Genomic DNA, 26963 nt, shown 5'->3' with positions numbered 1-26963 from the left:
CTGTTTCAAAGAAGAATGAAGGAGGGGGACTGGAGAGATGGCTCAGCAGTTAAGAGCACTGACTGCTCTTGCAGAGGACCCAGGTTCAATTCACATGGTGGCTCACAACTGTCTGTAACTACAACACCCTTCCACAGGCAAAACAAAACACCAATGCACATAAAAAAATAAGCAATTAAAAAAAAAAAAGAATGAAGGAACCTCCCCACTTGAGCCTACAAAACAGACCACACATGGATAGTCAAGAGTCCCTGTTAGAAGGACCACATAGTTGCCTGGTTTTCTAAATCAAGGTCATTTTATTTGAGATTTTCTACATGCCACAAATTTACATTAAGAACACCCATTCAGAATGTAGTTTGTCAGCACCATAGAGACACCTGGGTGGGTGTCACTACCAGATACCAACTACAGGCAGTTCTCCAAGCTAGACAGGAGTCAGGGCAGTCTGTCATCAAAAGGGGGGGGGATGGTCACTTAGCACCTGGTCACAAGGCCTTACCCCATGCCCCAAAACAAAACATTCAACTCAGATGCTGCCACGTAAAGTTACACATAGTGTGTCATGGTCAGAAGTGGCATAGGAGAGGCTTCACGCTATTACCTAGACACGTGCTCTTGTGTGTGCATATACACAGACTCACCTACAGATGCATGCACACTCCTACTGTGGAAACCCTTGTTCGTACACATATTCCTTGCACAGCAACCTGTGAACACTTCGTCAGCACAGAGGTCAGGGCTTTGGATGGAGTCAAGCCTGCCCCATCTGCAGCCCAGGTTCTGAGGCAGGTCCCAGGCCAGCATTAGCAGCAGCAGGTTCAGGGACCCTGGCCTCCCTGAACAGCACCGCCGCTGGCAGCCCTATGGGAGCCTGCCGGGTCTGCCTGGGGCGGGACAGGTTCAGCCAAGCTCCTGGTCCAACAATTCAAAGAAAAGCCCACCCACTGGGGGTCCTCCAAAGAGATATAGGTGCAACCACTGAGCAGCTAACATAGTACCCACGGCTGGTCTAGACCCCCATGCTGAATTGACAGAGCCTAGTAACTTCTATTGTACCCTACAGCCCCAAATGCAGATGAGACCAGTCACAAAATCCTTGCAACAGTGCAGTGGATGCTGCTAATAATTGCAAGTACCAGTGAATTGGTGACATCCACAGGAAAAATGTAGGACCCACTACCTGCAGTCACATTTCATACCCCATTCAAAATTTCCTCTCTCTCTCTCTCTCTCTCTCTCTCTCTCTCTCTCTCTCTCTCTCTCTCTCTCTCATCTCTATGTGGCACAGAGTCTCATGTAGCCAGGCTGGTTTCAAATTCCTTATATAGCCAAAGCTGGCCTTGAACTCCTGATCCTCCTGTTTCTACCTCCTATGGTCTGGGACGACAAGTATGCCCCATCACACTTCTCTTATTTTTCCTTGTAAGAGTTCAGCAATTTGCAGCTCTTCTAAGGGGGAGGTCACAGCAAAGGCTGGAGGAAAGGTGGCATGCTGGCATCTCTTGGAAGGGATGTTAGGGTGGCTGTCCATCCTCCTTGAGGGTTCGGCCTTGGCTCACAGAGGCCTGGCCCTTGGCACCCACAGTCCCACTGCTTGGGCCGATCTTTCACACAGACCCCTCTGAGCCTAGACCAGCCCAACCCCCATCATCTTGCTAAGCACTTAGCTTTTAACTTTGTCTGATGCAGTAGACAGACACTGAATTTGCCCTGGATCCCCAAATATGAGAGGCACCCAGTGGGTTCAGTGTCTGGGCCCAGCTCTCCCTGGCCACAGCCTGGGTCTAGACCAGGTCTGAACCTCATAGCATTGTTACAGGGCCTCCAAGGGTCAATGGTAGGACAGAGCCTGTCCCTGTCATATAAGAGCAGAACACTTCTTACCCTGGCCGATAAAATTCCTCCCTATGAAAATCAGGAAAGCAGGTTGGGGAGATAGCTCAGTGGGTAATGTACTTGTTGCATGAGGAACTGAGTTCAGATCCCCAGAACCCACACAAAGCCAGACATGGTAGTGCACATCCGTCATCATAGAACTCCCATCAAGAGATGGGAGACAGACAGGAGACTCCCTGGAAGTTCATGGGCCAGCTAGCTTAGTGTATACAACAGCAATCAAAAGACCCTGTCTCAAAAGAGGTGGAAGGTGAAAAGAGACACCCATGATTGCCCTCTGTTCTCTGCACATGTGCCATGGCACATACAGACCTGCACATACATACACACATGCACGCTTGCACATAGGGTTTTAAGAAGAGAGAAAATGAGGAAAGCCACTCGGTGAGCTCAGTATGGTTTGCTGGTATGTGCCAAGCCACAGGGTTAGGAGACATGGCATCAAAGACAGGACATAAAACACAAGGGCTGGCTGGGCAGTGGTGGCACATGCCTTTAATCTTAGCACTTGGGAGGCAGAGGCAGGAGGATCTCTGTGAGTTTGAGGCCAGCCTGGTCTACAGAGTGAGTTCCAGGACAGTCAGAGCTACACAGTCAGACCCTGTCTTGAAAAACCAAAATAAATATAACAAGAAACAACACAAGATCTAGAGAAGGAGGCAGAGGCAAGAGCAGCCTGGGCTGGGCTGAGGCAGGGATACAGGCAGCCATGGGAGGTCAGGGGATTTTTGTTTACAAAAGATAAATTCACCTATCTCCCTCCTCTCTACCTTCAATTTCTACCACAGAGAACACACACCACAAGATGCAAGCTTGTGTGCATGCACACAGGCCTACCTAGGTATACGTGCACACACATGCAGGAGCAAACACACATGTGTACTTGAGCGCTCGCACACACACGCATCAGACACACAGATACCCAGGCACAAGCACTCACTGTCTTCCTGGCAGGCAGCATATGGTCTGCCACTTAACAGCCGAGTCCTGCCAATCGGGGACCATTAGGGTGGGTTCTTTTCCCAGCGTCAAATGCTGCAGGCTATAAATTGCGATTAACACCGGTGCCAAAATAGCACTTAGCAAAAATAAGCACGCTATTGACATCTGGTGGATCCTGTCCCCAGTGGAGAAAGAGAGAAAATTCTCACTTGAAGTCAAAGGACTGTTGCAAGAGACGCTAAGAATACCAGGCCTACTACTTGGGGTTGCTTCCTCAGACAGTCTGCACCCCAGCATCCTGTGAGCAGGCCCCTTCCTGTCAGCCCAGTTTCTGGACATGAATGATACCACTGGCTAAAACTGCTGGCTCTCACAGGATTGACAGGACAGCTCTGGCCTTTGGAATAAAATCCAAGCAGAAAGGTGAGTTCCTGTCTGAAGGAACGAGGCTGCTGTTTGTTTGTTGTTTTTGTTGTTTTTTGAGATAAGGTCTATGTAGCCCTGGCTGGCCTAGAACTCAGAGATTCACCTGCCTCTGCCTCCCGAGTGCTGGGATTAAAGCCTGCGTCACCACACCCAGCTGAGTGGAACTTCCTTTAAAGGAAAAAGTCACAAGGCCTCTTGAGACCTGATACCTCCAAGCAAACTGTCTCCCTCCTAGGCTGTAACCAGCCACATTCTCATTTTAAGGACATGCAGCAGTTGGTCCTGGAAAGCCTATACAGTGGCCTTCAGGTGCCAGTTTAACGCTCTAAAGACATGCCCAGAAACTGGGGGAAGGAGTCCCACTACCTTTGGGACCTTTGTCTACAGCTGTGTGGGACCTCAGTCTGCCCTCTGGAACCTTGGCAGCCCATCCCATGGCAGGCAATGCCAGGAAAAGACAGGGCAAGCTTATAGCTCTCAGAAACTGTGTTGGGTCTGTGAGGGCAAGAGCTCTGGGTGTGGGGTGGGTATCCCCTGGGATCGGCCTACAGACAGACTGACCCCTCTGGGAGGGAGCACCTAGAGAGAATGAAGATCCTCTCAGGCAAGAGACTGGACGAGGAGGGAGGGGCCGGCACTGCAGGCTGTGTATAAACACGGGGCTAGAACAGCAGGGGCCAGGCAGAAGGACTTCTCTTGGGGCCTGGGTCTGAGGGCTGTTTCCCTAACACCCCAGGCCTCCCCAGGCTCCAACTGCTAGGCACAGCCTGCCTGAGACCATAGGTCACACACGCAGAGGCCAGTTCACTCTGTTCCTTACCTAGAAGGGAAGCTGAGGAGACCACAACTTAGGAAGACTTGTTGCCAAGGAGACAGAGGATGAGGGCAGGCTGGGTCTGGGATGGTCACCAGCAGTGAGCAAGGTCTGGTGGACCTGCATGAACTGAGATGTCCAGACTGGAAGCTACCTAGATCAATGTCCACAGCACACTGGGGACCCATCATCAAGAGAGGCCCAGGCAGGAGTCCAGTTGGACCAATCCAGCTACAGGCTCTCACACGTCCGACTCTTAGTCTCACTAGGGTGAGGCCACAGACACTGGGTCCTCTCTCAAGTTTCTTTTCTTTTTTCTTTTTGTTTTATTGAGATTAAGACAGGGTCTTACATAACCCAGGCTAGCCTCTACCTCAGTTATGTAGCTGAGGATGCCCCAACCTCCTGCCTTGACCTCCTGAATGTTGGGATTACAGGTGTGAGACACCATGAAGGTGTAAGCAGTGCTGGGGATGGAAACCGGGGTCCATGCACACTCACTAACTAAAGCAGTACCCACAGCTCTCAGTGAATTTCTGTAAGGACTAAACAGGTATGTGCTCCTGCTGCAGCATCCTATGCCCACTCTGGCTTTTACTGCTTTTAGCTATCCTAACAAGGCCAGTGGTTGTGGACTTCCTAGGAAGCGTTCAGACCTCCACGGCACCTAGAGTTTGTAAGCAGAACTGTGGGGAGAAGTGACCCTTGTGAGCTAGAGGCCCAACTCCTCAGGCTCAGCTTGGGGATGATGTCATCCCACAGTTCCTGCCCCAGGGGACCCTCTGGCACAGGTATCATTGGGTTGAAAACATCCCAGAGACATCATTTGGTTAAACATTTTCTTTTTCTTTGTGGTGGGGATGGAACCCAGGGCCTCACACAAAACAGGCGAGTGTTCTGCCATTGGGTCATGCCCTAAATGTGTCTCAGTAGGAAAAGGAGCCACAGGCTCAGAGATGTCATTGTGGGTATTTCACAGTGAGAGCCCAGCCCACCCTGACCCCATGTGGATACAGTCACATTACTGAACTCAACTGTAGATGACCATGGACAAAGGGACAGAGGGACAGTCCTCATGCTGACGTAAGCAGGTGGATTGGGGCCTGCAGCCCACAAAGCCCCTGGGACTGTGGCCAGGCCCTGAAGGTTCTCACATCCATGGCCTACCTGATCACTTGTCACTGAGCCAAGTACTCCTGAGAGCAAGTGAGAGGAAACCCAAAGGGACTAGGGTAAATGTCTCAGAACAACTGGAAACTCTTTCTTCCCATCACAAAACAAGGACCTACTGTCCGCTGGCTTCTTGGACCCTTGTGGAGACTCAGACAGAAAGAGTCTCTGCTAACAAGAGTGGCGGGTCTGGGGCCAGACAACCCTCTCACCACCACAGGTTCGGTGGCTCCTCAGCCACTCTGCTTTTAAACAAGGTGATCTCGTCCAGGTGCACCATTGGGACATCTCGGATGACATCTGTCAGGCCCTCGTGGAGCAGGGGGAAGATGACGACGTTCAATGCGGGCCTCTCAGCCTGGAAACTGAACCAGAGATCAGTCATTAACAGGGGATGCAGGTCAGAAGGTAACGTGCTCGGGGAGCCACAGGAGACCTTGGGTTCAGTCTCCAGCACACATACTTCTGATTCTACTTAAGTCATCAGAGTCCTAGAGCCAGAAAGTAGAGAGGAGGGAACTGGGGCTGGGGCTGGGGCTGGACAGTCAGTATATAACACATATGGAACATCTGTCTGGAACATGAAGGGTTCAAGAACAGAGAGTAGTGATGAGTACACACATTGAAAACAGTGATGAGGCCGGGCAGTGGTGGTACATGCCTTTAATCCCAGCACTCAGGAGGCAGAGCCAGGCAGATCTATTTGAGTTCGAGGCCAACCTAGCCTACAGAGCAAGATCCAAGACAGGCACCAAAACTACACAGAGAAACCCTGTCTCAAAAAAAAAACAAACAAACAAAAAAAACAGTGATGGGCTGGAGAGATGGCTCAGGAGTTAAGAGCACTGGCTGCAGCTGGGCGGTGGTGGTGCATGCTTTTAATCCCAGTGCTCAGGAGGCAATGGCAGGTGGATCTCTGTGAGTTTGAGGCCAGCCTGGTCTACAGAGTGATTCCCAGGACAGCCAGGACTACACAGAGAAACCTTGTCCAAGAACCCAGGTTCAGTTCCCAACACCCAAATGGTGGCTCACAGCTGTCTATAACTCCAGTCCCAGGAGATCCAACACCATCTTCTGACCTCTACAGGCACCAGACACACACGATGCACAGACACACATGAAGGCAAAACACTTATGCACATAAAATAAATAAATAAATCTAAAGGAAAAAGAGGAAACAGTTACTGCCAGGCTGGGTATGCTCAGTGGGTAGGGTGCCTGCCTAGTATCCCTGAAGCCCTGGGTTCGGCCCCCAGCACTCCATTAAACAGGTATATTTTTGTAACCCCACTACTCAGGAGATGGAGGTTGGGGGTCAGAGGTTCAGGTCATCCTCAGCTACATACTAGGTTTGATGCCAACCTGGGCTACAAAAAACCCTGCTTCAAAATAAAAAACAAGCCGGGCGGTGGTGGCGCACGCCTTTAATCCCAGCACTCGGGAGGCAGAGCCAGGCGGATCTCTGTGAGTTCGAGGCCAGCCTGGACTACCAAGTGAGTTCCAGGAAAGGCGCAAAGCTACACAGAGAAACCCTGTCTCGAAAAACCAAAAAAAAAAAAAAAAAAAAAAAAAAAATAAAAAACAAGCCAGGCGTGGTGACACATACATTTAATCCTAGCACTTGGGAGGCAGAGGCAGGGGATCAAGAGCAAAACTCACTTGGGGTGAGATGAGGGGCAGGAACAGCCAAATGCTCCGCTTGGCCTGATGGTCAAGTCACTTCTCTGCCCACAGAGCTCCTGTCAGCAGGAGCCCCAAAGCTGGAAACACCTCACCCCACTGTTCTTAAACATTCCCTTGCACTGTTCCCATAGGAGACATCAGAAAAGGCGGGGTGCAGACCAAAGCTTGGAAGGGCACAGGGTAGATGGCGCTGTACCCACACAACCTAACCACCCTCAAACCAGCACTGGCTGACCGGAGCAGTGATGTGACTTGACTCTGTACTCATCTGGAAACCTGGAGGCTCTGGGAGAACTGCAAATGGCTCAGTGGTTACTGACACTGGCTGTCTTTGCAAAGGACCTGAGTTGGATTCCCAGCACTCACATGGCCATGCACAACCATCTGTAACTACAGTTCTAGGGGGATTCAGCACCCTCTACTGGTCTCTGCAGGTAACTGGACCCACACGGACATACACAGATACACAAGCACATAAAGATAAAAACAACTGGAAGCTCTGAAATAGGAATAGAACCCCCAGGTCACATCACCTTTGGCTCCACACCCAGATGACAGACTACCAAATGAAACACCAGACAACACTTTCGCATCTGAAATAGCCTGTGGCCCCAGTCAGACACCTCATGTCCCTCATTGACCCCTACATGCTGCCAATGCTACAGTGGGCCCAGGCACCTTGGCCATCTTCTCCAGGCCTCACAGTTCACAGTTCCTGGCTCCTGAGCATGCTCCATGGAGCTGGAACTTAGCAGTCACTTGTTCAGTATCCAGGCCACAGTTCTCCCAACCGAGATAGCCAAGGTAGACCCATGTGGCCAGCTTGCCAAGTGGGAACATCCCAACTGCCTCGTACAGAAGATGTGAAGGCTACAAAGCAGTGCAAAGCCCATTCTTTTTTCTTTTCTTTTTTTCTCCCCAAGATAGGGTTTCTCTGGGTAGCCCTGGCTGCACTGGAACTCACTCTACACACAAGGCTGGCCTGAAACTCAGAGATCCGCCTGCCTCTGCCTCCTAAGTGCTGGGATTAAAGATTAAAGGTGTGCGCCATCCACCATGGCCAGTTTTTTTTTTAAGTTTTTGAGACAGAATTTCCCATTTCATGTTTCCCAGGTTGGCCTCATACTTGCTATGCAGTTAAGGTGACCTTGAACTTCGGATTCGCCTGACACTATCTTCCAAGTGCTGGGATTATAAACCACTATGCCCACTTTGTACCATGCTGGGACGGAACCTAGGTCTCTGTGCATGCTAGCCAAGCACTATACCAACCGAGCCACATCCCCGGTCCCTAATCCATTCATGAAAACTGACATGCTCTCAGTGTTGGCCAGACTTAAGCAATCTCCTGTTCCACCTGAGAACATTCTCTCCTCTGCACGTCTGCAGACCAGATGCAGACCTGACGCAGACCAAGCCATTTTCCTGGCATGGAGAGTCACATCTGTACATTCAGCTTTGAGCATGGCCCCTGGGGCTGCCATAGGCCAGAGCTTGCCAGAACGCAGCAGCAGAGGACAAGTTGGTAACTATGGTTCTGGCAAGCTGGAAACTTACGGGAAGAATGCCCCCGTGTCTACACGGGACACAGTAGGGGCTGGGGCGGCCAGTTGGCCTCCCAGGGCCATATGCCCCAACATACGGCAACAGGCCACAAACACACTTTAAGACCCCATGTGGGAAGGCAATGCCAACTGGGCCTCAAAAGAGAGTGGCATGGCTACCACAGTGGGCAGCAGACCTCTGTCACACCAGCCAGAGAGGAAATGGAGAACAGTGCCTCCCACTCAGGTTTGGGATTCCTGAATCTTTAGGATGGAGGCTGCATGACCCTAGCACAGGCCTCTGGGCTTATAGATGTCAGGTCTGCGTGCTCCAGGGAAGCAGTGGCTCTGCCCTAGCCTTCACTGGCTTGGCTATTGGCTGTGGTTGTACCAGGGGCTATCATGCATGCTCCTGAACTTGGGCTCTGATGCAGAGAAGAGGCAGGACCTGGAAAAATCCTACACAGGATTTAAGCCAGCATGCCTGGGCCATGTGGAGGCACTATGAAGAGCCTACAGTGGGCAGAATGTGAGGAGGGAAGTCGGGAAGCCAATCTCAAAACCACTGGGAACACGGCACTGGGTGGAATAGCAGGTAATAGCACCTACATCACAGCCCACCCAGGGAGGGCACGGAGCTGCTCTATCACCGAAAGGTTCCAGCTGTGCCTGGAAGATACGACTCACGAGAGACAAAGTAGGAGAAGCTCACTTAGGGTCTCAGGACTGGTGAGACATGTGCAGGCTAGACCTCAGCCATGCCACAGTGACCAGCCCTCACTGGAAACCAAGAGACCAGGTGACACAGGGTCCCCCCCGTCCCCAGGGCTAATAAGGAACAGGTCTGAGGAGGAGAGTCCATGGAAGCAGGGACTTATGGGGCCTCCTTGCTTGCCAGGTCTGAGAAATGGCAGTGAGAAAGAGGAGTACAAGATGGGCTCAGCCATATGCCAGGGCCATATGCCAGGGCCCAGACCCTGATGCCACAGTGCTGCAGGGAGACACCAATTAGCAAGATGGCCACGCACAGAACTGGCCAGTACAAGTTTCTAGGAATGACAGGAATATGGACAGAGGCAGGGATGGTGCTAGACAGGTGTGTGTGCCTGAGGCCAGGAACAAAGCAGAAGGTCAGGGGTACTGGTAGGAACTCGGATAAGCTGGGCAGACACACTCCTCTGCTCATCATCCTGGGAGACCACAAGTCCCCAGGGTCCACCAGGAATTTCTGTCACTGAGTCTGGTCTCCAGACACTGAATTCATACAGGGGCAAAGAGGTCCACATAGGGGAGGGACATGCAGAAGAACATAATCCAACACCCAGGGGGGCTGCACGGTGCAAAAGGTGAGAAAAGGAGCCGGCAAGGCGGGGCACGCTTGCCGTTCCAGCACTGGGGAGGTTAAGATGTCAATCCCCAGAACAGCACCAGACGTATGAAATACCATGGGACATGGCTCAGCTACAGATATACACAGGCCCCAGCACAGCATACACCTAATGTGGCAGCATATGCTTGTGATACCAAAACTTGAGAAGTAGAAAGGGGAGGATCAGAAGGGTAAGGTTATCCTTCACTCCATCAGAGGTTAGCCTGGGATACATGAGACCTTATTTTTTAAAAAAAAAAAAAAAGACATGGGACACAAAACATGGAGAACAAGTGAAGTCCATGACACTGTGTGTGACATTAGACACAGAGGCAACCTAAATTCAGTTGCTTCCTGTGAGGTGGGAGGAATCCAAATCCAAACCCCAAAACATGAAGAGCCTGAGCTGCAGTCTTGGCATCAAAAACAAAGACAGCCAATACAGGAGGGTGAGAAAGAAGCAACTGCCCAGGGACCTGAGGTGACCCTGGAAAGAAGTAATATTTCCCCAATTACAGTAGCAGGGAAGAAGGCCTTGTTGGCCGAGACCTCCCCGCTGTGCAATGAGGGGGTCACTAAGCATGCAGCAGCTGGGAGGGGGTACTCAGTGCTTCCCTGAGCTCTCTAGGCGACAGAAGAAGAGCATTGGGGGTTACTCCGTGTGGCTGAAGCAGAAAATTTAAGGCCAGCCTGGGCTACCCCAAAGGTGGTGTGGCATGCCTATAATCTCAGCACTTAGGAGATGGAGGCAGGAGGGTGAGAAGCTGAATGTCACCCTCAGCTCCACAGTGAGCTCAAAGCCAGCCTGGGCTACAAAAACCCTGTCTAAAGAGTTCTTAAACTAAACAGACAACAAAAGCATCAGGAAAGAGGGCAGCCGCCCTGCTTTTCACAACACCCTGGGCACTGAGTAGCTGGTCACTGAGAGCAACACTGCCACCTGCTGGACCACGACAGCAGAGCACCCTGCAAACTGGGCCTGGATCAGGACTCAGCACTTACCCTGAAGGGCTTCTCACACCAGCCGGACAGCTCCCTCTCCCTTGATTGACATTTTCTTAAGACAGGGTCTCATGTAGCCCAGGCTAGCCTCAAACTCACTATGTAGCAGAGGACGACCTGAATCCTACCCCACCAGCCAAATGCTGAGATTACTAGCATGTGCCAGTACATCTGCAGTACTTATAGAGATTGAGAAATATTTATTTATTTAGGTTCATGTGTATATGTGAGCCCACATATGTTTATGTGCACCACACGTATACAGGTGCATGAGTGGCCAGGAGAGGCCATGAGGTACCCTGGAACTAGTGTTACAGGCAGCTGCAGGTGTGAGCCACCTGATCCGGTGGTGCGTCCTCTGCAGGAGCAGTAAGCACTCTTAACTACTGAGTTAACTACTTAACTACTCTCTAGCCCTATGCTGCAGGAACTGACCCCTGGGTTTGCTGCCTGCTAGGCAAGCACTCTACCAACTGAGCTAAACTCTCAGTCTCTTACTTGTTTTTTAAAATGGTCTTGTTGTATAGCCCAAGCTGGCCTTGAACTCACTATGTAGCCCAGGCTGACCCAAACTCCCTATTCCGCCTCAGCCTTCTGAGTGCTGGGATTCCAAGTTTGTAGCATCAAGCCTAGCTTCTTTCTCCCTTCTAAGGTGCAGTTCTGTCCTGCATGCTGCCAACTGGCTCCAGAGCTTCGTGCCTCAGCTCCCTCATCTGTAAGCTGTAGTTAATACACTCATTCCTCAGGATGCCTGTGTCAGGAGAGCTAACTCCTGAAAGCTGTCCCCTCACCTCTACACACATGTTGTGGCAGGCACACCTGTCCCACAAACACACACAAAATAAATAAATGTACAAATGTAATACAAAATTTAAGTACTGACAGTCCATTCTGGTACCTGATAAAATGACCAAAAACATGGATAAACCAGGGGAGCCAGGAGCAGGTCTTTCCCATGGTGGCATTTCAGTAAGCAGAACAAAGGGAAGACAGGAAACAAAACCATCAGCAATGATCAGGGACTGTGCTTGTGCCCCCAAAGTCCTCGTGCTGAAACCCTAACTCCTGACATGTTGCTAGCCAAAGGGATGAGATCTCAGCTCTTCAGAGGCAGAGGCAGAAGGAGCCACAAGTTCGAGGCAATCTGGTCTGCACAGTGAGTTCCAACTTAGCCTGGGATATAGAGAGACCCTGTCTCAATAACAAAAGGTGACGCTTTGGGAGGTCTGAAGGCAAAGCCTTCACAATGATGAGGTCAGGATCAAGAAGTCCCTCCCGGGCCCACATGAGACACAGTGAACTAAGATTTTGGCTTCTAGAACCCAGGATAAACTCTGTAGCTGAGGCTAGCCCTGAACTCCCAGGATCCTTGTATCTCAGCCTTCCAAGTGGCTGAGACCAGAGGCTGAGTTCCCTACAGGAGGCCAGGCCCTCTGATCATGCTGCTGGGATCTGGTACTCTATCTCCCCAAAGTTGCAACTGGGCTGAGGACAATGGGTCCTCGGGACACTGGTACCATCCAAGACCTCCCAGCCACCAAAAGACCATGGCAGACCATGCTACTCACCTCCGGAGAAGTGACTGCTGCAGGCTCTTGCAGGTGATGAGGGATTCTCCAGTGAACATGTGACACACGACAACATGCAGGCAACGGGCCATAAAGGCCAGCACGGCATCCGGCTGCAGCGTGCCACTTCGAGACACCAGGCACAGGCGCTGCAGAGATGAACACTGGCCCAGTGCCTGGAAGAACTGTGCATTGGCATTGAAATAGGGTTGCTCCAGCCTGCAGAGAGAGGGGTGTGAGTGCCAGGGACTTGGATCTCCCAAGGAGATCTTGACTCCAAGGATGAGAAGCGGCTAGTCACTGTCTACAGACCCTGCCAGCATGCACTGGCTCAAGGCCATCTGCCTTCCTTCCTCAGGATGCTCTCCCACCCCCATACTGTCACACCTACCAGCCTTAGGACTCAGAGACAGATCAGCTGATGAAGGCAGGAGAAAGTAGGGGTCCAGCAGGCCAGAGTGGGTGGGGAAGGGGCAGAAAAGGAAGAAAGCCCCTCAGGGCTGCTTTGAGGTCAGCATCTTATCAGCTCAGAGCACAAGCCCCACCACACAGGCTCCAAGGAAGGATCACTGTTGTTCTTAGACACAATGAGCAGACCTCTTTAGGCCATGGAGGTGGCCATGCAGCTTTTCCCCTTCACCAAGGATACCAGTCACCTACACTGTCTGTAGAGTCCCAAGTGACACGCATTCTCATTGGAATTTTGATTCCCTCCACCCTTTTTAATTAAAAAGATATTTATTTATTTATATTTTATATGTATGTGTGTGAATTCCTGCACATATGTGCATTATGTGTGTGCCTTGTACCCAAGGAGGGCAGAAGAGGCGTCAGATCCCCTAGAAACGGAGTTACCAATGGTTGTGAGCCACTTGTTTCTGGGAACTGATTCCAGGTCCTCTGCAAGAGTACTATATGCTCTTAAGCACTGAGCCACTTTTCCATGGCCCCACCCTTTTTCTTATTCGCTTTTGTTAGTGTGATGTCACAGATTGAACTCAGGCCCTTAAGCATGACTCGACCACTGAGCTACAACCCTAGCCTTTCACATATTTTTTCTATTTTTAATTGATTCTTCCCCCCTTCAAGATAGGGTTTCTCTGTGTAGTCCTGGCTGGCCTGGAACTCGCTCTGTAGACCAGGCTGGCCTCTAATTCAGAGATCCACCTGCCTCTGCCTCTCAAGTGCTGTCATTAAAAGTGTGCACCACCACCACCACCACCACCACCACCACCACCACCACCACCGCCGCCGCCGCCTGGCTTTTCGCAGTGCTAGGAATTCTTCCACTGAACCATACTCTCAGCCCTTTAGTTTTTTTTTTTTCCTTTTTTTTTTTTAAATTTATTTTTACTTTATGTGCATTGGTGTTTTGCTGTGGGTGTCGGGTCGCCTGGAACTGGAATTATAGACAGGTGTGAGCTGCCATGTGGGTGCTGGGAGTTGAACCTGGGTCCTCTGGAAGAGCAGTCAGTGCTCTTAACCACTGAGCCATCTCTCCAGCCCCCAGCCCTTTAGTTTTTAATCTTGTTTTTATTCTTCCAAATTTTTGCATATGCCTATCATGTATATTAGTCATTTTCACCCCTCAATTTATATTTTGAGACAGGATCTCACTGTTACCAAGGACAGCTCTGAATTCAGTGGTCCTCCTGCCTCAGCTTCCCAAGTGCTTCTTGGGTGTGAAAGTGGCAGGAAGGAGGGGTTCAGGGCCCCTGGAAATCTTGGTGTTCCCAGAAGCAGCCTGTGTGTGTGTGTGTGTGTGTGTGTGTGTGTGTGTGTGTGTGTGTGTCTGTGTGTCCTCCCCCTCCCCAATGCTTTCAACAGCAGGGGATGGAATCCCAGTGCCAGACAACAGCTGTCACCTCCACCACTAGATGGCGGCATGGACTTTCACTGCAGGCCCAGGTGTCTCTAGGCCAACTGAGTTACAGTGGCAATGTGTCCTGTACATACTTTTAAACTGTTTCCAACTAGACAGCCACTTACAGAACCCTGCCCTGAAAGAAGTCATGCCACAGTGTTCAGCCTGGTGTGAATATAATATCTCTCTCACTCTCCAACTGTGGGACCAGTGAGCCCTGACCCCCTCCCCTGTACACAAGGCTGGCCAGCACCCAGGATGGCTGGCAAAATGACCTAATGGAGGTGCCATCTGAGGGTAGACAGGGAACAAGGACATGGGATCCACCCAGATCAGACCTCATCCTAACTCTGACCCTTCCCAACTGGCTCAACTACCAGCCAGCAAGGATCAGACCTCTCCTTGCCATTCAGCTCTCTGGGGTGACTATACCCATCCCCTCTGGCTCAGGAGGCTGATTTGCACTCTTAGCCAGCAGGATGAGGGAGAAGGAGAGATCAAAGTTGTTCCTGAGACTGTGCCAGGCCTGGCTCAAGTGGTTCTCTTGCTTCCGCCCAGGCAGCCTAGGGTGACTCAGGGTAATACCCCGCCTCCAGTCGTGGGAAAGGTGGCACCCTTTTCTGCCTGACACGTGATCCTCACCATAGAGGTGTGCCCCAAACCCACAGGCAGAACAACCTGTCCCTGTGGCGCCTCCAGCCCACAGGGAGCCAGGCTGGTACAAGCTCAGGTTCATGGCAGGCTGCAGTGGAGGTGGTAGCAGGTGAGCCTGGGATTCCTGGGGCTGCCATCAGAAGACTCCCCCAGAAAATGCAGGTGTCCCGACAGCCCCCATAGCCGCAGAAAGCAACTCTTGAGCAAACAAAGCCTCCGGAGCCTACAGCTAGCTCCTGCCACCTGCTGCGCCATCTCTTCACTCGCCAGCCTCAGAAGGCAGTGATCCAGAGGAATGGGGCCATTTGGCTGTTCTGGAAGCCTGTGTTTGTTCAGAACAGGCAGTACCTCACACAGCAGACGGTTCTGTGGCTGTGGGCACAGGCTGGAGCCTGGGTAGAGATGCCACTATGAACTGTGATCAAGCTCTTGGGGAGACTACAAGACAAATTTAACCCCAGTCCTACAGGCCTCCCATGATGCACACATGGTCCTAACTCTGGAGAGGATGCCAGGTCCCAGGGACAAACCAATACAATAGCCCAGGCTGGCTTGGAATACACAATCCTCTGAATCAGCCTCCCTGCACAACAGGTGTGTACCACCACACCTACTGCAAAAACACAAGGTTTGAATGGACCCATGAAAAAAAAAAACACTGTCAGCAAGACAGAAAAATCTGGAAAGACCTTGGCTCTGAAAGAGTCAAAGTCTCACCTGGTACCCTTGAATTCAGAAAACGGTCCCAATCACAAGAAGTAATCAACAGCAGTGGCCCAGCAGAGGGGTTATCCATCAAATGTATTCTCTGATCCATCTTGTCTTTCTTTTTTTTCCCTTGAGACAGTCTCATGTAGCTCAGGCTGGCCCAAACTATGTACCTAAGGATGACCTTGAACCTCTGACCCTCCTCCCTCTGTCCACCTCTCAATGCTGGTTTTGCAGGTGTGTGTCACCACACCCAGTTTGTATGGTACTGAGGATGAAACCCAAGACTTTGTTGACTGAGCTGCATCCCCAGCCTGTACCTGTGATACATTTGCCGTTCTGGCAAACAATGATCATGCACTAACTGGCTTCAGGAAGGATCAGGGGTGTAACAGGACAGGCACAGGAAGACACAAGTGTGAGAGACACCACAAAGAAAACAGTGAGGAAATGGAAGGCCTGGTGACTACAGGGAGTGACAGATGCAGCCAAGGAGGAAGGCGCCCATCTGAGCGCCTGGGAAAGGCGAAAGGCAGATGTGGGAGAGGGAGGAGGGGTGGCTGCTGTAAGAGCACTTTCCCACTACAGCTACAAAGTTTTCTACAGAGGGGAACTCAAGGCTTATATCAACTTTGTCTTGTTTTTGTTGTTGTTAAAACAGGGTCTGTGTAACCCAGGCTGGCTTCAAATTCACAATGGAGCCAAGGAGGAGCTTGAACTCCTGCCTCCACCGCCTGAGTGTTGAGGTGACAGATAGGCATGCAGTCACATCTGTTTTTTTTTTTTAGTGTGTGGGGGGGTCCTGTTGCTTTTGAATACAGGTCTCATTCTAGCTCAGGCTGACCTTGAACTCAAGGCAATCCTACTGCCTTAGCCTCCTAAGTTGGGGGATTTTAGCCATATGCCACCACAATCAACTGACTGGGACCTCTAAACTAAGGGAGTAAGAAAGCCCACAGGCAGTTTCCCAAAGCAAGTATAGCCAGAAGGCACAGGACCCATACACATGGACACCCAAGCATGGACACCAGCTCTGTCACAGAGACCTCCTGAGCTGTAGGACTGTTCAGCTGAGATCAAGCTGGAGCAGCAGGGCAGGTGACCAGAAAAGACAGAGGCTTCAGACCCAGACAGCCTGAGCATGGCTCTGTTCCAAGGAGGACAGGAAGCAGAGCTCACAGCCTGGCTAAGCAGCTCTGGAAGGTTCTGGGCCATGAGCAACACAGGACATGCTTACTTCCTGTCACACTCAAGCTAGGAGGGGATCGAGAGGCAAAGGATACGCCCTGTCCTCCCTTGTGGATCCTGAGACCAGGCAAAGCTCTGGCTTAGACTGATAGGTGAGAGGCTTCCTGCTTCAGATTTGACATCAGCATCCATGGATATTGTGGGAGAAAGGTCAGCTTTGTGCCTGGCCCTTAACACAGCTCCTGTGCTGGCTAGTTTTAGGTCAACTTGAAACAAGCTAGAGTCATCTGACAGAAGGGAACCTCAATTGAGAAAATGCCTCCATAAAGTTGGGCTATAAGCAGATAAACCTGTAGGGCATTTTTTCGTTTTTAGTTTTTTGTTTTTTTTTTCTTTTCAAAACAGGGTTTCTCTGTGTAGTTTTGATGCCTGTCCTGGTCCTGGATCTCGCTCTGTAGACCAGGCTGGCCTCAAACTCAGAGATCTGCCTGGCTCTGCCTCCCGAGTGCTGGGATTAAAGGCGTGTACCACTGCCGCCCAGCTGTAGGGCACTGTTTTCAAAATTAGTGATTGATGTGGGAGGGCCCAGACCACTGTCAGTGGTGCCATCCCTGAGCTGCTGGTCCTGGGTTCTGTAAGAAAGGAGCAAGCCAGTAAGCAGCACCCCTCCATGGCCTCTGTATCATCTCCTGCCTCCAGGTTCCTGCCGTATTTGAGTTCCTGTCCTGACAGGGATGTAGAAGTATAAGCCAAATAACCCTTTTCTCTTTAAGTTGCTTTTGGTCATGGTGTTTCATCACAGCACTAGCAACCCTCAGACAGGTACCAAAGAAGCAGTAATTGTACTAGAGACAGCCATGTACAAATCCATTTAGGCTAAGATATGACTTTGTGGCCCCAATGTTGCCTCCACCCACCCACCAACAGCTATGGACTGGTGGAATCCTTAAGTCCTGCCCCTTCTTGCCTGCCCAGAGGCAGGGACTTCATTATATGGTGTGTCCTGCATAAACCTAGTATGATGGAGCACCCTATAACCCCAGCACTTGAGAGGCAAAGGCAGGACAATCAGCAGTTCTAGTCATCGTCAGCTACACAGAAAGTATGTGTAGGACACATGAGACCTAGGACACATGAGACCCTTTCCCAGAAGGAGAAAAGGAATGCTTACAATTGAAGAATGATAGGGCACTCCTGTGATCCCAGATGCTCTGGAGGTTGAGGTAGGAGGATCAGGAGTTAAAGGTCTTCCTGGATGACAACAGTGAGCTCAAAACAAGCCTAAACAACTTGTTTAAAACACAGTAAAACGAGAGCCGGAGACAGAGCTCCATAGTGGAGTGCGTCCCTGGAATATGCAAGGCCCTCACTGATCATGGGGGTACATGCCAATAATTCCAGATGGAGTGAGACCATAGTTAGAGACTATCCTGGGCTAGATGAACCTATCTAGAACCTATCTCAAAAATCCAAGGCATAGTGACTCACACCTTTAATCTTAGCACTTTGGAAGCAGAAGCAGAAAGATCTCTGAGTTTGAGGCCAGCCTGATCAACAGAGAGCTCTAGGACAGCCAGGACTACACAGAGAAACCCTCTCTCAAAAGCACAAATAAAAGGAACCAAAAATCCAAGGACTAGGAGGTGTGGCTCAGTGGTAGAGCACCTGCCTAGAATCCCCCAGTAAGGGGCTGGGGTGTGGCTCATTGTTAGAGCCCCTGCCTAGAATTCCCCAGTGAGGGGCTGGGGTATGGCTCAGTGGTAGAGGAACAAGACCTTCGTTCCATGTTCTATCTGCAGCACAAGAGCACCTTTTTTTTTTTTTTTTTTTGGTTTTTCAAGACAGGGTTTCTCTGTGTAGTTTTGGTGCCTGTCCTGGATGTCACTCTGTAGACCAGGCTGGCCTCGAACTCACAGAGATACAGAGATCCACCTGGCTTTGCCCCTGAGTGCTAGGATTAAAGGCATGCACCACCACCACCTGGAGAACCTTTTTTTTTTTTTTATGTAGGGTCTCACTAATTAGCCCTGCTTGGCCTGGAACTTACTATGAAGACCAAACTGCCCTCAAACTTGCCTCTGCCTCCTGAGTAGTGCTGGGATACAATAGAACTTCTATCCTTTAAATATTGGATGATGACAAAAATACCCTTTACTTCACAGTGTTTCAGCATGAATCCACTCCACAGCTGGCTCTGGAAACACCCGGAAGTTTTGTACTGGAGTTTAACCCCTCAGAGTCTTGAGCATGCTAAGTAAGTACTCTACCACTGAGCTATACCCTCAATCCTTACTTAAAGATTTCAAGACAGGGTCTTGCTAAGTCACCCAAGCTGGGCTCAGACTCACTCTCAGGGACAATGGCCTATGTTTTCTATTTCCTCCCACTTTTCAGGATGGGTCCTGCTATCCTCCTCAAGGCCACCACTCCCAAAAGTCTGAGTTTACCCTGAGATGATCTGTCTCCCATCTTGCCTGCTCTTGTCTCCACCACCAGCAGCAGCAGCTCCCAGCAGAAGCTCTTCAGCACTCCTCTGCCTGGCCCTCCTGCCCCATCTCTCTCTCCCACCCTCCTCCAGGGGCCTGACTGCTCTGCATCAAGGAGGTTTGAATACACTGTCATCTCTCTGTGCTTGTGCTTTTGGCTTTGGTGAGAAAGGGTCTTGCTAATATAAGCTGCCCTGGAACTCAGCCTGTTTTCCTGCCTCCACCTTCTGGATGTTGGGATGCCAGGACTACAGGTGTGCTTGTACTCAATGAACATTTCTAGAACCCCAAGGCTTGTGTGCACATGCTATCAGACATCCCCTCCACCTTAGTTAAAGCCCCTAGCCAACTGCTACACACATGCCAAGAATTACTGTGAGGGTGCTTGGGAGACAGCTCAACTGGTAATAGTGCTTGCTAGTGGGCTGGAGATACGGCTCAGTGGTTAAAAGCACTGGATGTTCTTCCAATAGGACCCAGGTTCAATACCCAGCACCCACACGGCACCTCACAACTGTTTGTAACTCCAGTTCCAGGGGACCTGACATCCTGACACCAATGCACATAAAATAAATTTTATAAAAAAGGAGTGCTTGCTAGTAAACATTAGAAACTGAGTTCAACTGGGTAGTGGTGGCGCACGCCTTTAATCCCAGCACTCGGGAGGCAGAGGCAGGTGGATCTCTGTGAGTTTGAGGCCAGCCTGGTCTACAGAGTGAGTTCCAGGATTGGCCCCAAAGCTACACAGAGAAACCCTGTCTCAAAAACAAAAACAAAAAGAAACTGTATTCAAATTTTCAGCAACCATGTTAAACCCAGATAGGCCACACATATCTGTAACCCCCAGAAACTCCTTGGCCAGCCAAAATGATCAGCCCCAGTTTCAGTGAGACACCTTTTCTGGAAAAAATCAGGTGTGGAACAACAAGATGGCTCGGTGGGTAAAAGCACTTGCTGTGAGAGGCTAAGACCTATGTACGTCAATCCTCAGAGCCATGTAAAGGGGGAAGGGCAGAGCCAACTCCACATGTACATTGTGCAATGTATCCCCACATATACACACCACACACACACACACACACACACACACACACACACAAATAATAATAGTAATAATAATAATAAAATTTGGGGCTGGGTACAGTGGAGCACACCTTTAATCACAGCACTCAGGATGCAGAAACAGGAGGATCTGTGAATTCAAGGCCAGCCTGGTCTATATAAGTTCCAGGCCAGGCAGAGTCACATAAATCTGAGTCACAGAGTCTCAAAAAATGGGGGGTATGGTGCTGGGTGGTGGTGGCGCACGCCTTTAATCCCAGCACTCGGGAGGCAAAGGCAGGCGGATCTTTGTGAGTTCGAGGAAAGGCGCAAAGCTACACAGAGAAACCCTGTCTCAAAAAAACAAAACAACACACACACACACACACACACACACACACACACACACACACACAAATGGGGGATATGGGAGTGGGAGAAACGGGACACAGCACTGGAGAGATGGCTCAATGGTTAGGGACACTGGCTGCTGTTCCCAGAGGACTCAGGTTCAGTTCCCAGTACCCACACCTTCTGTAACTCCAGTTCCAGGTGATCCAACATGCTTTTCTGGCCTCCACAGGCACTGTACATATGTGATGCCACAAACATGCATACAAGCAAAACACACACATATAAAAATAAAAGTAAACAAATCTAAAACAAATTTTTTTAAGACTGTAAGGTTGTTAATGAAGTAGCACTATGTGGAATACATGAAGCAAGGACTAAGTAAGTTTGAGAAGTGAACAAGATGAGATGCTAAGCTCAGGATCCTCAGGACCGCTGCCTCCCACACCTCCCATAGTTCTGCTTAACTACCATGACCCTAGTTTCCTGAGGCCATTCACTGCAGACACTGGGGCTCCTCCTGCCTTTAATCTCCAGGACAGGCCTGTGTTGGCTCTGAGCTCCACCTTAACAGGCAGATTGCACATGCAAACCCCAGAAGCCTCAGAGAAGCCTGAGGTGGTCTACTCTTCACCCCTCAGGCCCTCAGCCCCTCACAACCTCAGCTCCTCACCTCAGACCCTCAGCCCCTCGCTCACCTCAGGCCCTCAGCCCCTCACCTCAGCCCCTCACCTCAGGCCCTCAGGCCCTCACCTCAGGCCCTCAGGCCCTCACCTCAGGTCCTCAGGCCCTCAGCCCCTCACCTCAGGTCCTCAGCCCCTCACCTCAGGCCCTCACCTCAGCCCCTCACCTCAGGCCCTCAGCCCCTCACCTCAGGCCCTCAGCCCCTCACCTCAGGTCCTCAGCCTCTCACTTCAGGCCCTCAGCCCCTCACCTCAGGTCCTCAGCCCCTCACCTCAGGTCCTCAGGCCCTCACCTCAGGTCCTCAGGCCCTCAGCCCCTCACCTCAGGTCCTCAGCCCCTCACCTCAGGCCCTCACAACCTCAGCCCCTCACCTCAGGTCCTCAGCCCCTCACCTCAGGCCCTCACCTCAGGTCCTTTAGCCGCTTGCAGTGCTTCAGCATGTCGGCAAGAGCAGGCATGTACACCACCTTCCCCATCATGCCCAGGTTGGCCAGCGACAGAGACTGCAGCTGTTGGCACTGTAGGCCAATGCTCACTAGTCCAGAGCCTGTCAGCATGCCTGGCAGTTGGGCTAGTGTCAGGTGCCGCAGGAAGGCCAGCTGGCCGATGGCAGCCACCTCTGAGTCCCCCACGTTCTGTGCCCGGCTGCAGGGTGGGAGGGAGTTGCGGATGGCAGGCTCATTGCGGGGCATGGCTGAGGAGAAATTGGACCCAATCAGTTCCAGATGCTCCAGAAAAGGGAGCTTCTTCAGCAGAGACCAGAACACAGAGGCAGGCTGGGGGGCCGACTGGCCCAGGAAAGGGTTGGGACAGGTCTGCACCCCAATGCGCACCTTCTTGCCAAAGCCACGGGGCACGGCATGCATAGCTGGCGGGGCAGGCGCACGGTCAGGCCTGGGTGCTGAATCAGCCACAGAGCAGACAGGCAGGGAAAGGGAACGCAGGTGGCAGAGCCGGGCCAGGAGCTGGCAGAGGTGGCGGCCCAGGCCGTCGGAGCTGTGGTGGTGGGCAGCTGAGAGATTGAGGTGGTGCAGGTTACAGCAGGACTCCACCAGCGTCTCCAGGATGCTGCTGTCAATGTCATCCTCTGCCTTACGGAGCAATGAGTCCGCAGACAGGCAATGCACACAGCCACTGAGGTTGAGGCTGGCCAGGCTGCTCAGGTCCTTCCCCCCATTGATGACCCGCTGGATCAGGTGACCGCCTGACAGTGTACACCGGCTAAAGCTGAAGTAGAAGGGATTGTTGAATTTCATATGCTGGAGGAGGGTGGAGCCATTCAGCCATGACTTGGGCAGTTGCAGGGCATCCAGGGCCACGTTGCGGGCCATGGAGTCCAGCAGGTTCTTGGTGGCCCCACTCTCTGCGAAGCTGCCAGGGACGGAGATGAGAAAGGCATGCAGGTTCTCGGGAGTACGGTCACTAAGCACAGCGAGGTAGAGCCGCACCACCTCCTGGTTGATGTAGCCCGGAGCCAGGCGTGCATAGAAGACACGCAGGTTCTGGTAATGGGGCACGTTGCTCTGGCCCACCATGAGCTGGCCTGAGAGGACAGCACCCTCACGTGTGCGGTCCAGGATCTCAAAGTAGAGCAGCAGCTTCTGCAGGCTGGCACAGCAGGGCACCACACCATAGGATGGTGTGAAAAGTGTCTGCTTGAGCTCTCGTACGCGGCTCAGCGTGGCCTTGCACTCGCTGCTCAGCTGGCTGGCATCGAAGCCAGGGCTCACATCGATGGCCAGCGAGCGCAGGTGCTGCAGGGCTGAAAGCACCTTGGACAGCCGCAGGGAGGTGAGGTGGCAGCCAGACAGGTTCACCTTCACCAGGCTGTGACATCGGGCCACATGTTCAATGGTAGAGCCAGACAACCAATAGCAGCCTGCCATGTTCAGGTGCTGGATCTCCCGGCCAATCTCCTTCACCAGCTGCCTCACCTTATCCTCACTGGCCTGCAGGATGGGGACAGGGCAGGAGAAACAGGTGTCCATGGCTACTCCCCACTCCTGCTCTGAGAAAAGCTGCCTGCCTTTCCTCTCCCATATACCTATCACTGCCAACAGGGAAGAGACCCCGTGCCCAGGAAGAAAAAGCAGAAAGATGTCCGCTACCCAGGCCTGGTGGCACATGCCTATCATCTCAACACCTGGGAGGTCGAGGGAGGAGCATTACAAGTTTAACACCTGTCTGGACTACAGAGTTCCAGGCTAGCCTGGGGTACACAGCAAGACTCTAGTTTCAAAAAGAAAAATAGTTGCTTGCTAAAAGCTATAACTGGGGAAGGAGAGATGGTTGAGTGATATGTGCTGCTCTTCCGGAAGGCCTGAGTACAGTTCCCAGCACCCACATCAGGTGGATCACAATTGCCTGTAATTCCATCTCCAGGGGAATTTGATAACTTTGGCCTCCGTGGGCAAAAGCATTCACATGGGTACACACATACATTTAAAAATAACTAATTTTACCGGGCAATGGTGGTGCGTGCCTTTAATCCCAGCACTTGGGAGGCAGAGATAGGCGGATCTTTGTGAGTTGGACGCCAGCCTGGTCTACAAAGCGAGTTCCAGCACAGCCAGGGCTGTTACACAAAGAAACCCTGTCTTGGGGGCGGGGGGTGGGGGGGGGGACGGGGACGGGGACAACCTAATTTTTTTAAAACTATATATTTTTTTTGTTTTTTTTCTCTCTCTCTAAACTGTTGTTGTATTTTTGTGGGGGAGGGGAGGGTTTGAAACAGGATTTCTCTGTACAGCCCTGACTGTCGTGGAACTTACTGTGTAGACCAGGCTGGCCTCAAACTCACAGATCTATTTGCCTCAGCTCCTGAGTGCTGGAATTATAGACATATGCTATCAGGCACACCTATCTGTTTGTTTGTTTTTTGTTTTAATTTGTTTTTGTTTGAGACAAGGGGTTATTAAACTGGTCTGAGCTATGATCACCCTGCCTCGGCCTCCTGAGTGCTGGAACTACACGTGTAGCCTACCGCAATGGGCTTGTGTCTCAGGTCAATCAGAGACTTACGCCCTGAGCAAGAGAGGGCAGCCCTTTGGCAGCAACGTCCACTGTGCCACCCACTGTGCTGCTTCACAAGGACCTTCTACAATCTGTCCTGTGGTGCAGTAACTCATCCTAGGGTGCCTATGGAGAAGGAGGCCTCCCGCTGACCCCTGCATCTGGGGCCCAGGCTCCCTCCCTCCCAGAACTACATCCACAGGCTCTATGCCCTCCTCCATGGCACACATCACCTCCCCTTTTCTATCCTGGCTCTGTCACTATATCCTAATGTGTGACCGTTCCCGGGTACACAGTCTTCTGTACAAACATCCTTACCACCAGCCCCCCGAGGATGGCACCTAGGTCAATCCTGGCTTCCCACCCACACCTGCCTCACCTGGTAGTCCTTCTGTAGCAGCACAGTATGCACCAGGCTCTTGTCCAGGCACAGGGCCGAGAGCTTCCGGCAGGTACGCCGCACATTGAGAACCAGGTCTGTGCTGGGGACATGGCTCAGGATATGCAGGAGAATCTCATCTGAGAAACCCAGCAGGTGGGTGTCACCCGCTGCCTCTGCAGCTGTGGGGACAGCATCATCATCGCTGGACATGTCCTAGAAGTTAGGGACAGCAGAGAGAGGGGGTGGATCAGTCATTAGATGCTAGCTGGACAAGCAGAAGGACCTGAGTTTGGACCCCAGCACCCACATAAACACCTGAGAAAGGTAGCACGTGTCTGGAATCCCAACACTAGGGATTCATGAACAGGAGATTCCCACCCTGTCCCCACAGCAGAAAAACTACCAACTCTTCACTGAAGGGTGAAGAACAGAGTTCCCAGAATCCCCTTAGAACTGCAAACCAGGAGACAAGGTGATAAAGAACCTCTGATGGTCACCTTCAGCCAACTCCCAAATGTTCTGGCTTTTCCTAGGTGTTAAAACAGCTTGCTATATAGCCCAGGCTGGCCTTGAACATAGTGCTGGCAATATACCCATGTACCAACACTACTGGCTCCCGACAATCACTTCTACTCTCTTTCCTTCCTTCCTTTTTGACAGTGTCTCATGTAGCCCAAAGTGACTACAAACTGGCCAAGGATGACCTTGGACTCCTGATCATCCTGTCTCCACCTCCCAAGTGCTAGGATCACAAGAATGCACCACCAGGTCGAGTCTCGTCAGTGCTAGGAATGGAACCCAGGGCTTCATGCATGCTAGACAAGCACTCTAGCCAAGCCACATTCCAGCCCTCTACAGCCTTTGCCAGTGACCAGCACACAGTGCATACAGGCCCCTCAACCACAGCCTACCCTCCTGCCCCTCTGCCTCCAGGCACAGCTACCCAGCAGGAGCAGACTGTACACAAGACACTCAGGAATTTTTTTTTTTTTTTTTTTTTTTTTTTGGTTTTTTCGAGACAGGGTTTCTCTGTGTAGCTTTGCGCCTTTCCTGGAACTCACTTGGTAGTCCAGGCTGGCCTCGAACTCATAGAGATCCGCCTGCCTCTGCCTCCCGAGTGCTGGGATTAAAGGCGTGCGCCGCCGCCGCCACCACCACCGCCCGGCCGACACTCAGGAATTTTAACAGGTACATGCAGCACTGAATTTCCCCTCTTCTTTTTACATTTCTATATGTAATACTGTGTGTGTGTGAGAGAGAGACAGTTGGTGAACAAGTTCCCGTGTTAAGTCAGAGAAGGGTGGGAGAAGGAGAGATTGAGTGTGTGCTGGTGTACAAGTGCCTGTGGAAGTCAGATGACAATTGGTAAAGTTGTGGAAGTCGGCTCTCTCGTCCACCATGTAGGTCTCATAGAACTAAGGTTGTCATGTCTGGAGAGAGGGCTCCAAGGTTACAAGTGCACACTGCTCTTGCAAAGGGCAGTTCCCAACACCCACGTTGGGTGGCTCCTGACTGCCTGTAACTTCAGTTCCAGGGAATCTGATGGTTTCTGTGGGCAACTGCACTCACATGTATATACCACAAAACAGACTCACAAATATACATCATCATCATCATCATCATATCATCATAGCCAAGTGGTGGTGGCGCACGCCTTTAATCCCAGCACTCAGGAGGCAGAGCCAGGTGGATCTCTTAATTTGAGGCCAGCCTGGTCTACAGAGCAAGTTCCAGGACAGCCAGGGATACACAGAGAAACCCTGTCTCAAAAAAAGAAAGAAAAAAAAGACACCATAGCCTGGGTCTGCAGCATGACCCCAGCTGCCACCTTTGGGGCTCCCCACACTCAGGGTGGGCATTTGGTGAAGGGCCCTGGGTGACACACCTTTTGTTGTTTTCTGGTCTCACTATGGAGCTGGCAGGCCTGGAACTCCCCATGGTCTAACCTCGGCTTCCTGAGTGCTACGATTACAGGTGTGCACCAGCACTCCTATCTTGCAGAAGGGTGTAGTGATATACTGTGTACCCTAACAAACTTTGCCTGAAGATCAAAAGACAGAATGAGCCACTCGATTAAACACAGAGGTCAGGCAGTGGTGGCACACACCTTTAATCCCAGCCCTTGAGATCTCAGGCCTTTGCTTGGGAAGCACTCACGCCTTTAATCTCGGAAGTG

At 51.4% G+C, this 26963-nt stretch overlaps 1 protein-coding gene across 1 annotated transcript in view; it reads right to left on the bottom strand.

The window, feature by feature from the left end:
* Positions 1-276: 276 nt before the first annotated feature.
* Positions 277-26963, bottom strand: part of Fbxl18 (F-box and leucine rich repeat protein 18) — a 31621-nt gene continuing 4934 nt past the window's right edge. Inside the window, exons 2-5 of the mRNA XM_052754174.1 lie at positions 24785-25000; positions 21799-23342; positions 12418-12636; positions 277-5616 (exon numbers count right to left, since the gene is read on the bottom strand). Coding sequence (XP_052610134.1) covers positions 5460-5616; positions 12418-12636; positions 21799-23342; positions 24785-24997 — 2133 coding nt within the window. The 5' untranslated portion in view covers positions 24998-25000 and the 3' untranslated portion in view covers positions 277-5459. The remainder of the gene's footprint in view (positions 5617-12417; positions 12637-21798; positions 23343-24784; positions 25001-26963) is intronic.

This window comes from Peromyscus californicus, unplaced genomic scaffold (assembly GCF_007827085.1).
Source record: "Peromyscus californicus insignis strain IS unplaced genomic scaffold, ASM782708v3 Scaffold_2__1_contigs__length_46816999, whole genome shotgun sequence".
NCBI classification, from domain to species: domain Eukaryota; kingdom Metazoa; phylum Chordata; class Mammalia; order Rodentia; family Cricetidae; genus Peromyscus; species Peromyscus californicus.
Note: the sequence above shows the minus strand (reverse complement) of the source record. Positions and strands in the feature narration are given on the sequence as shown.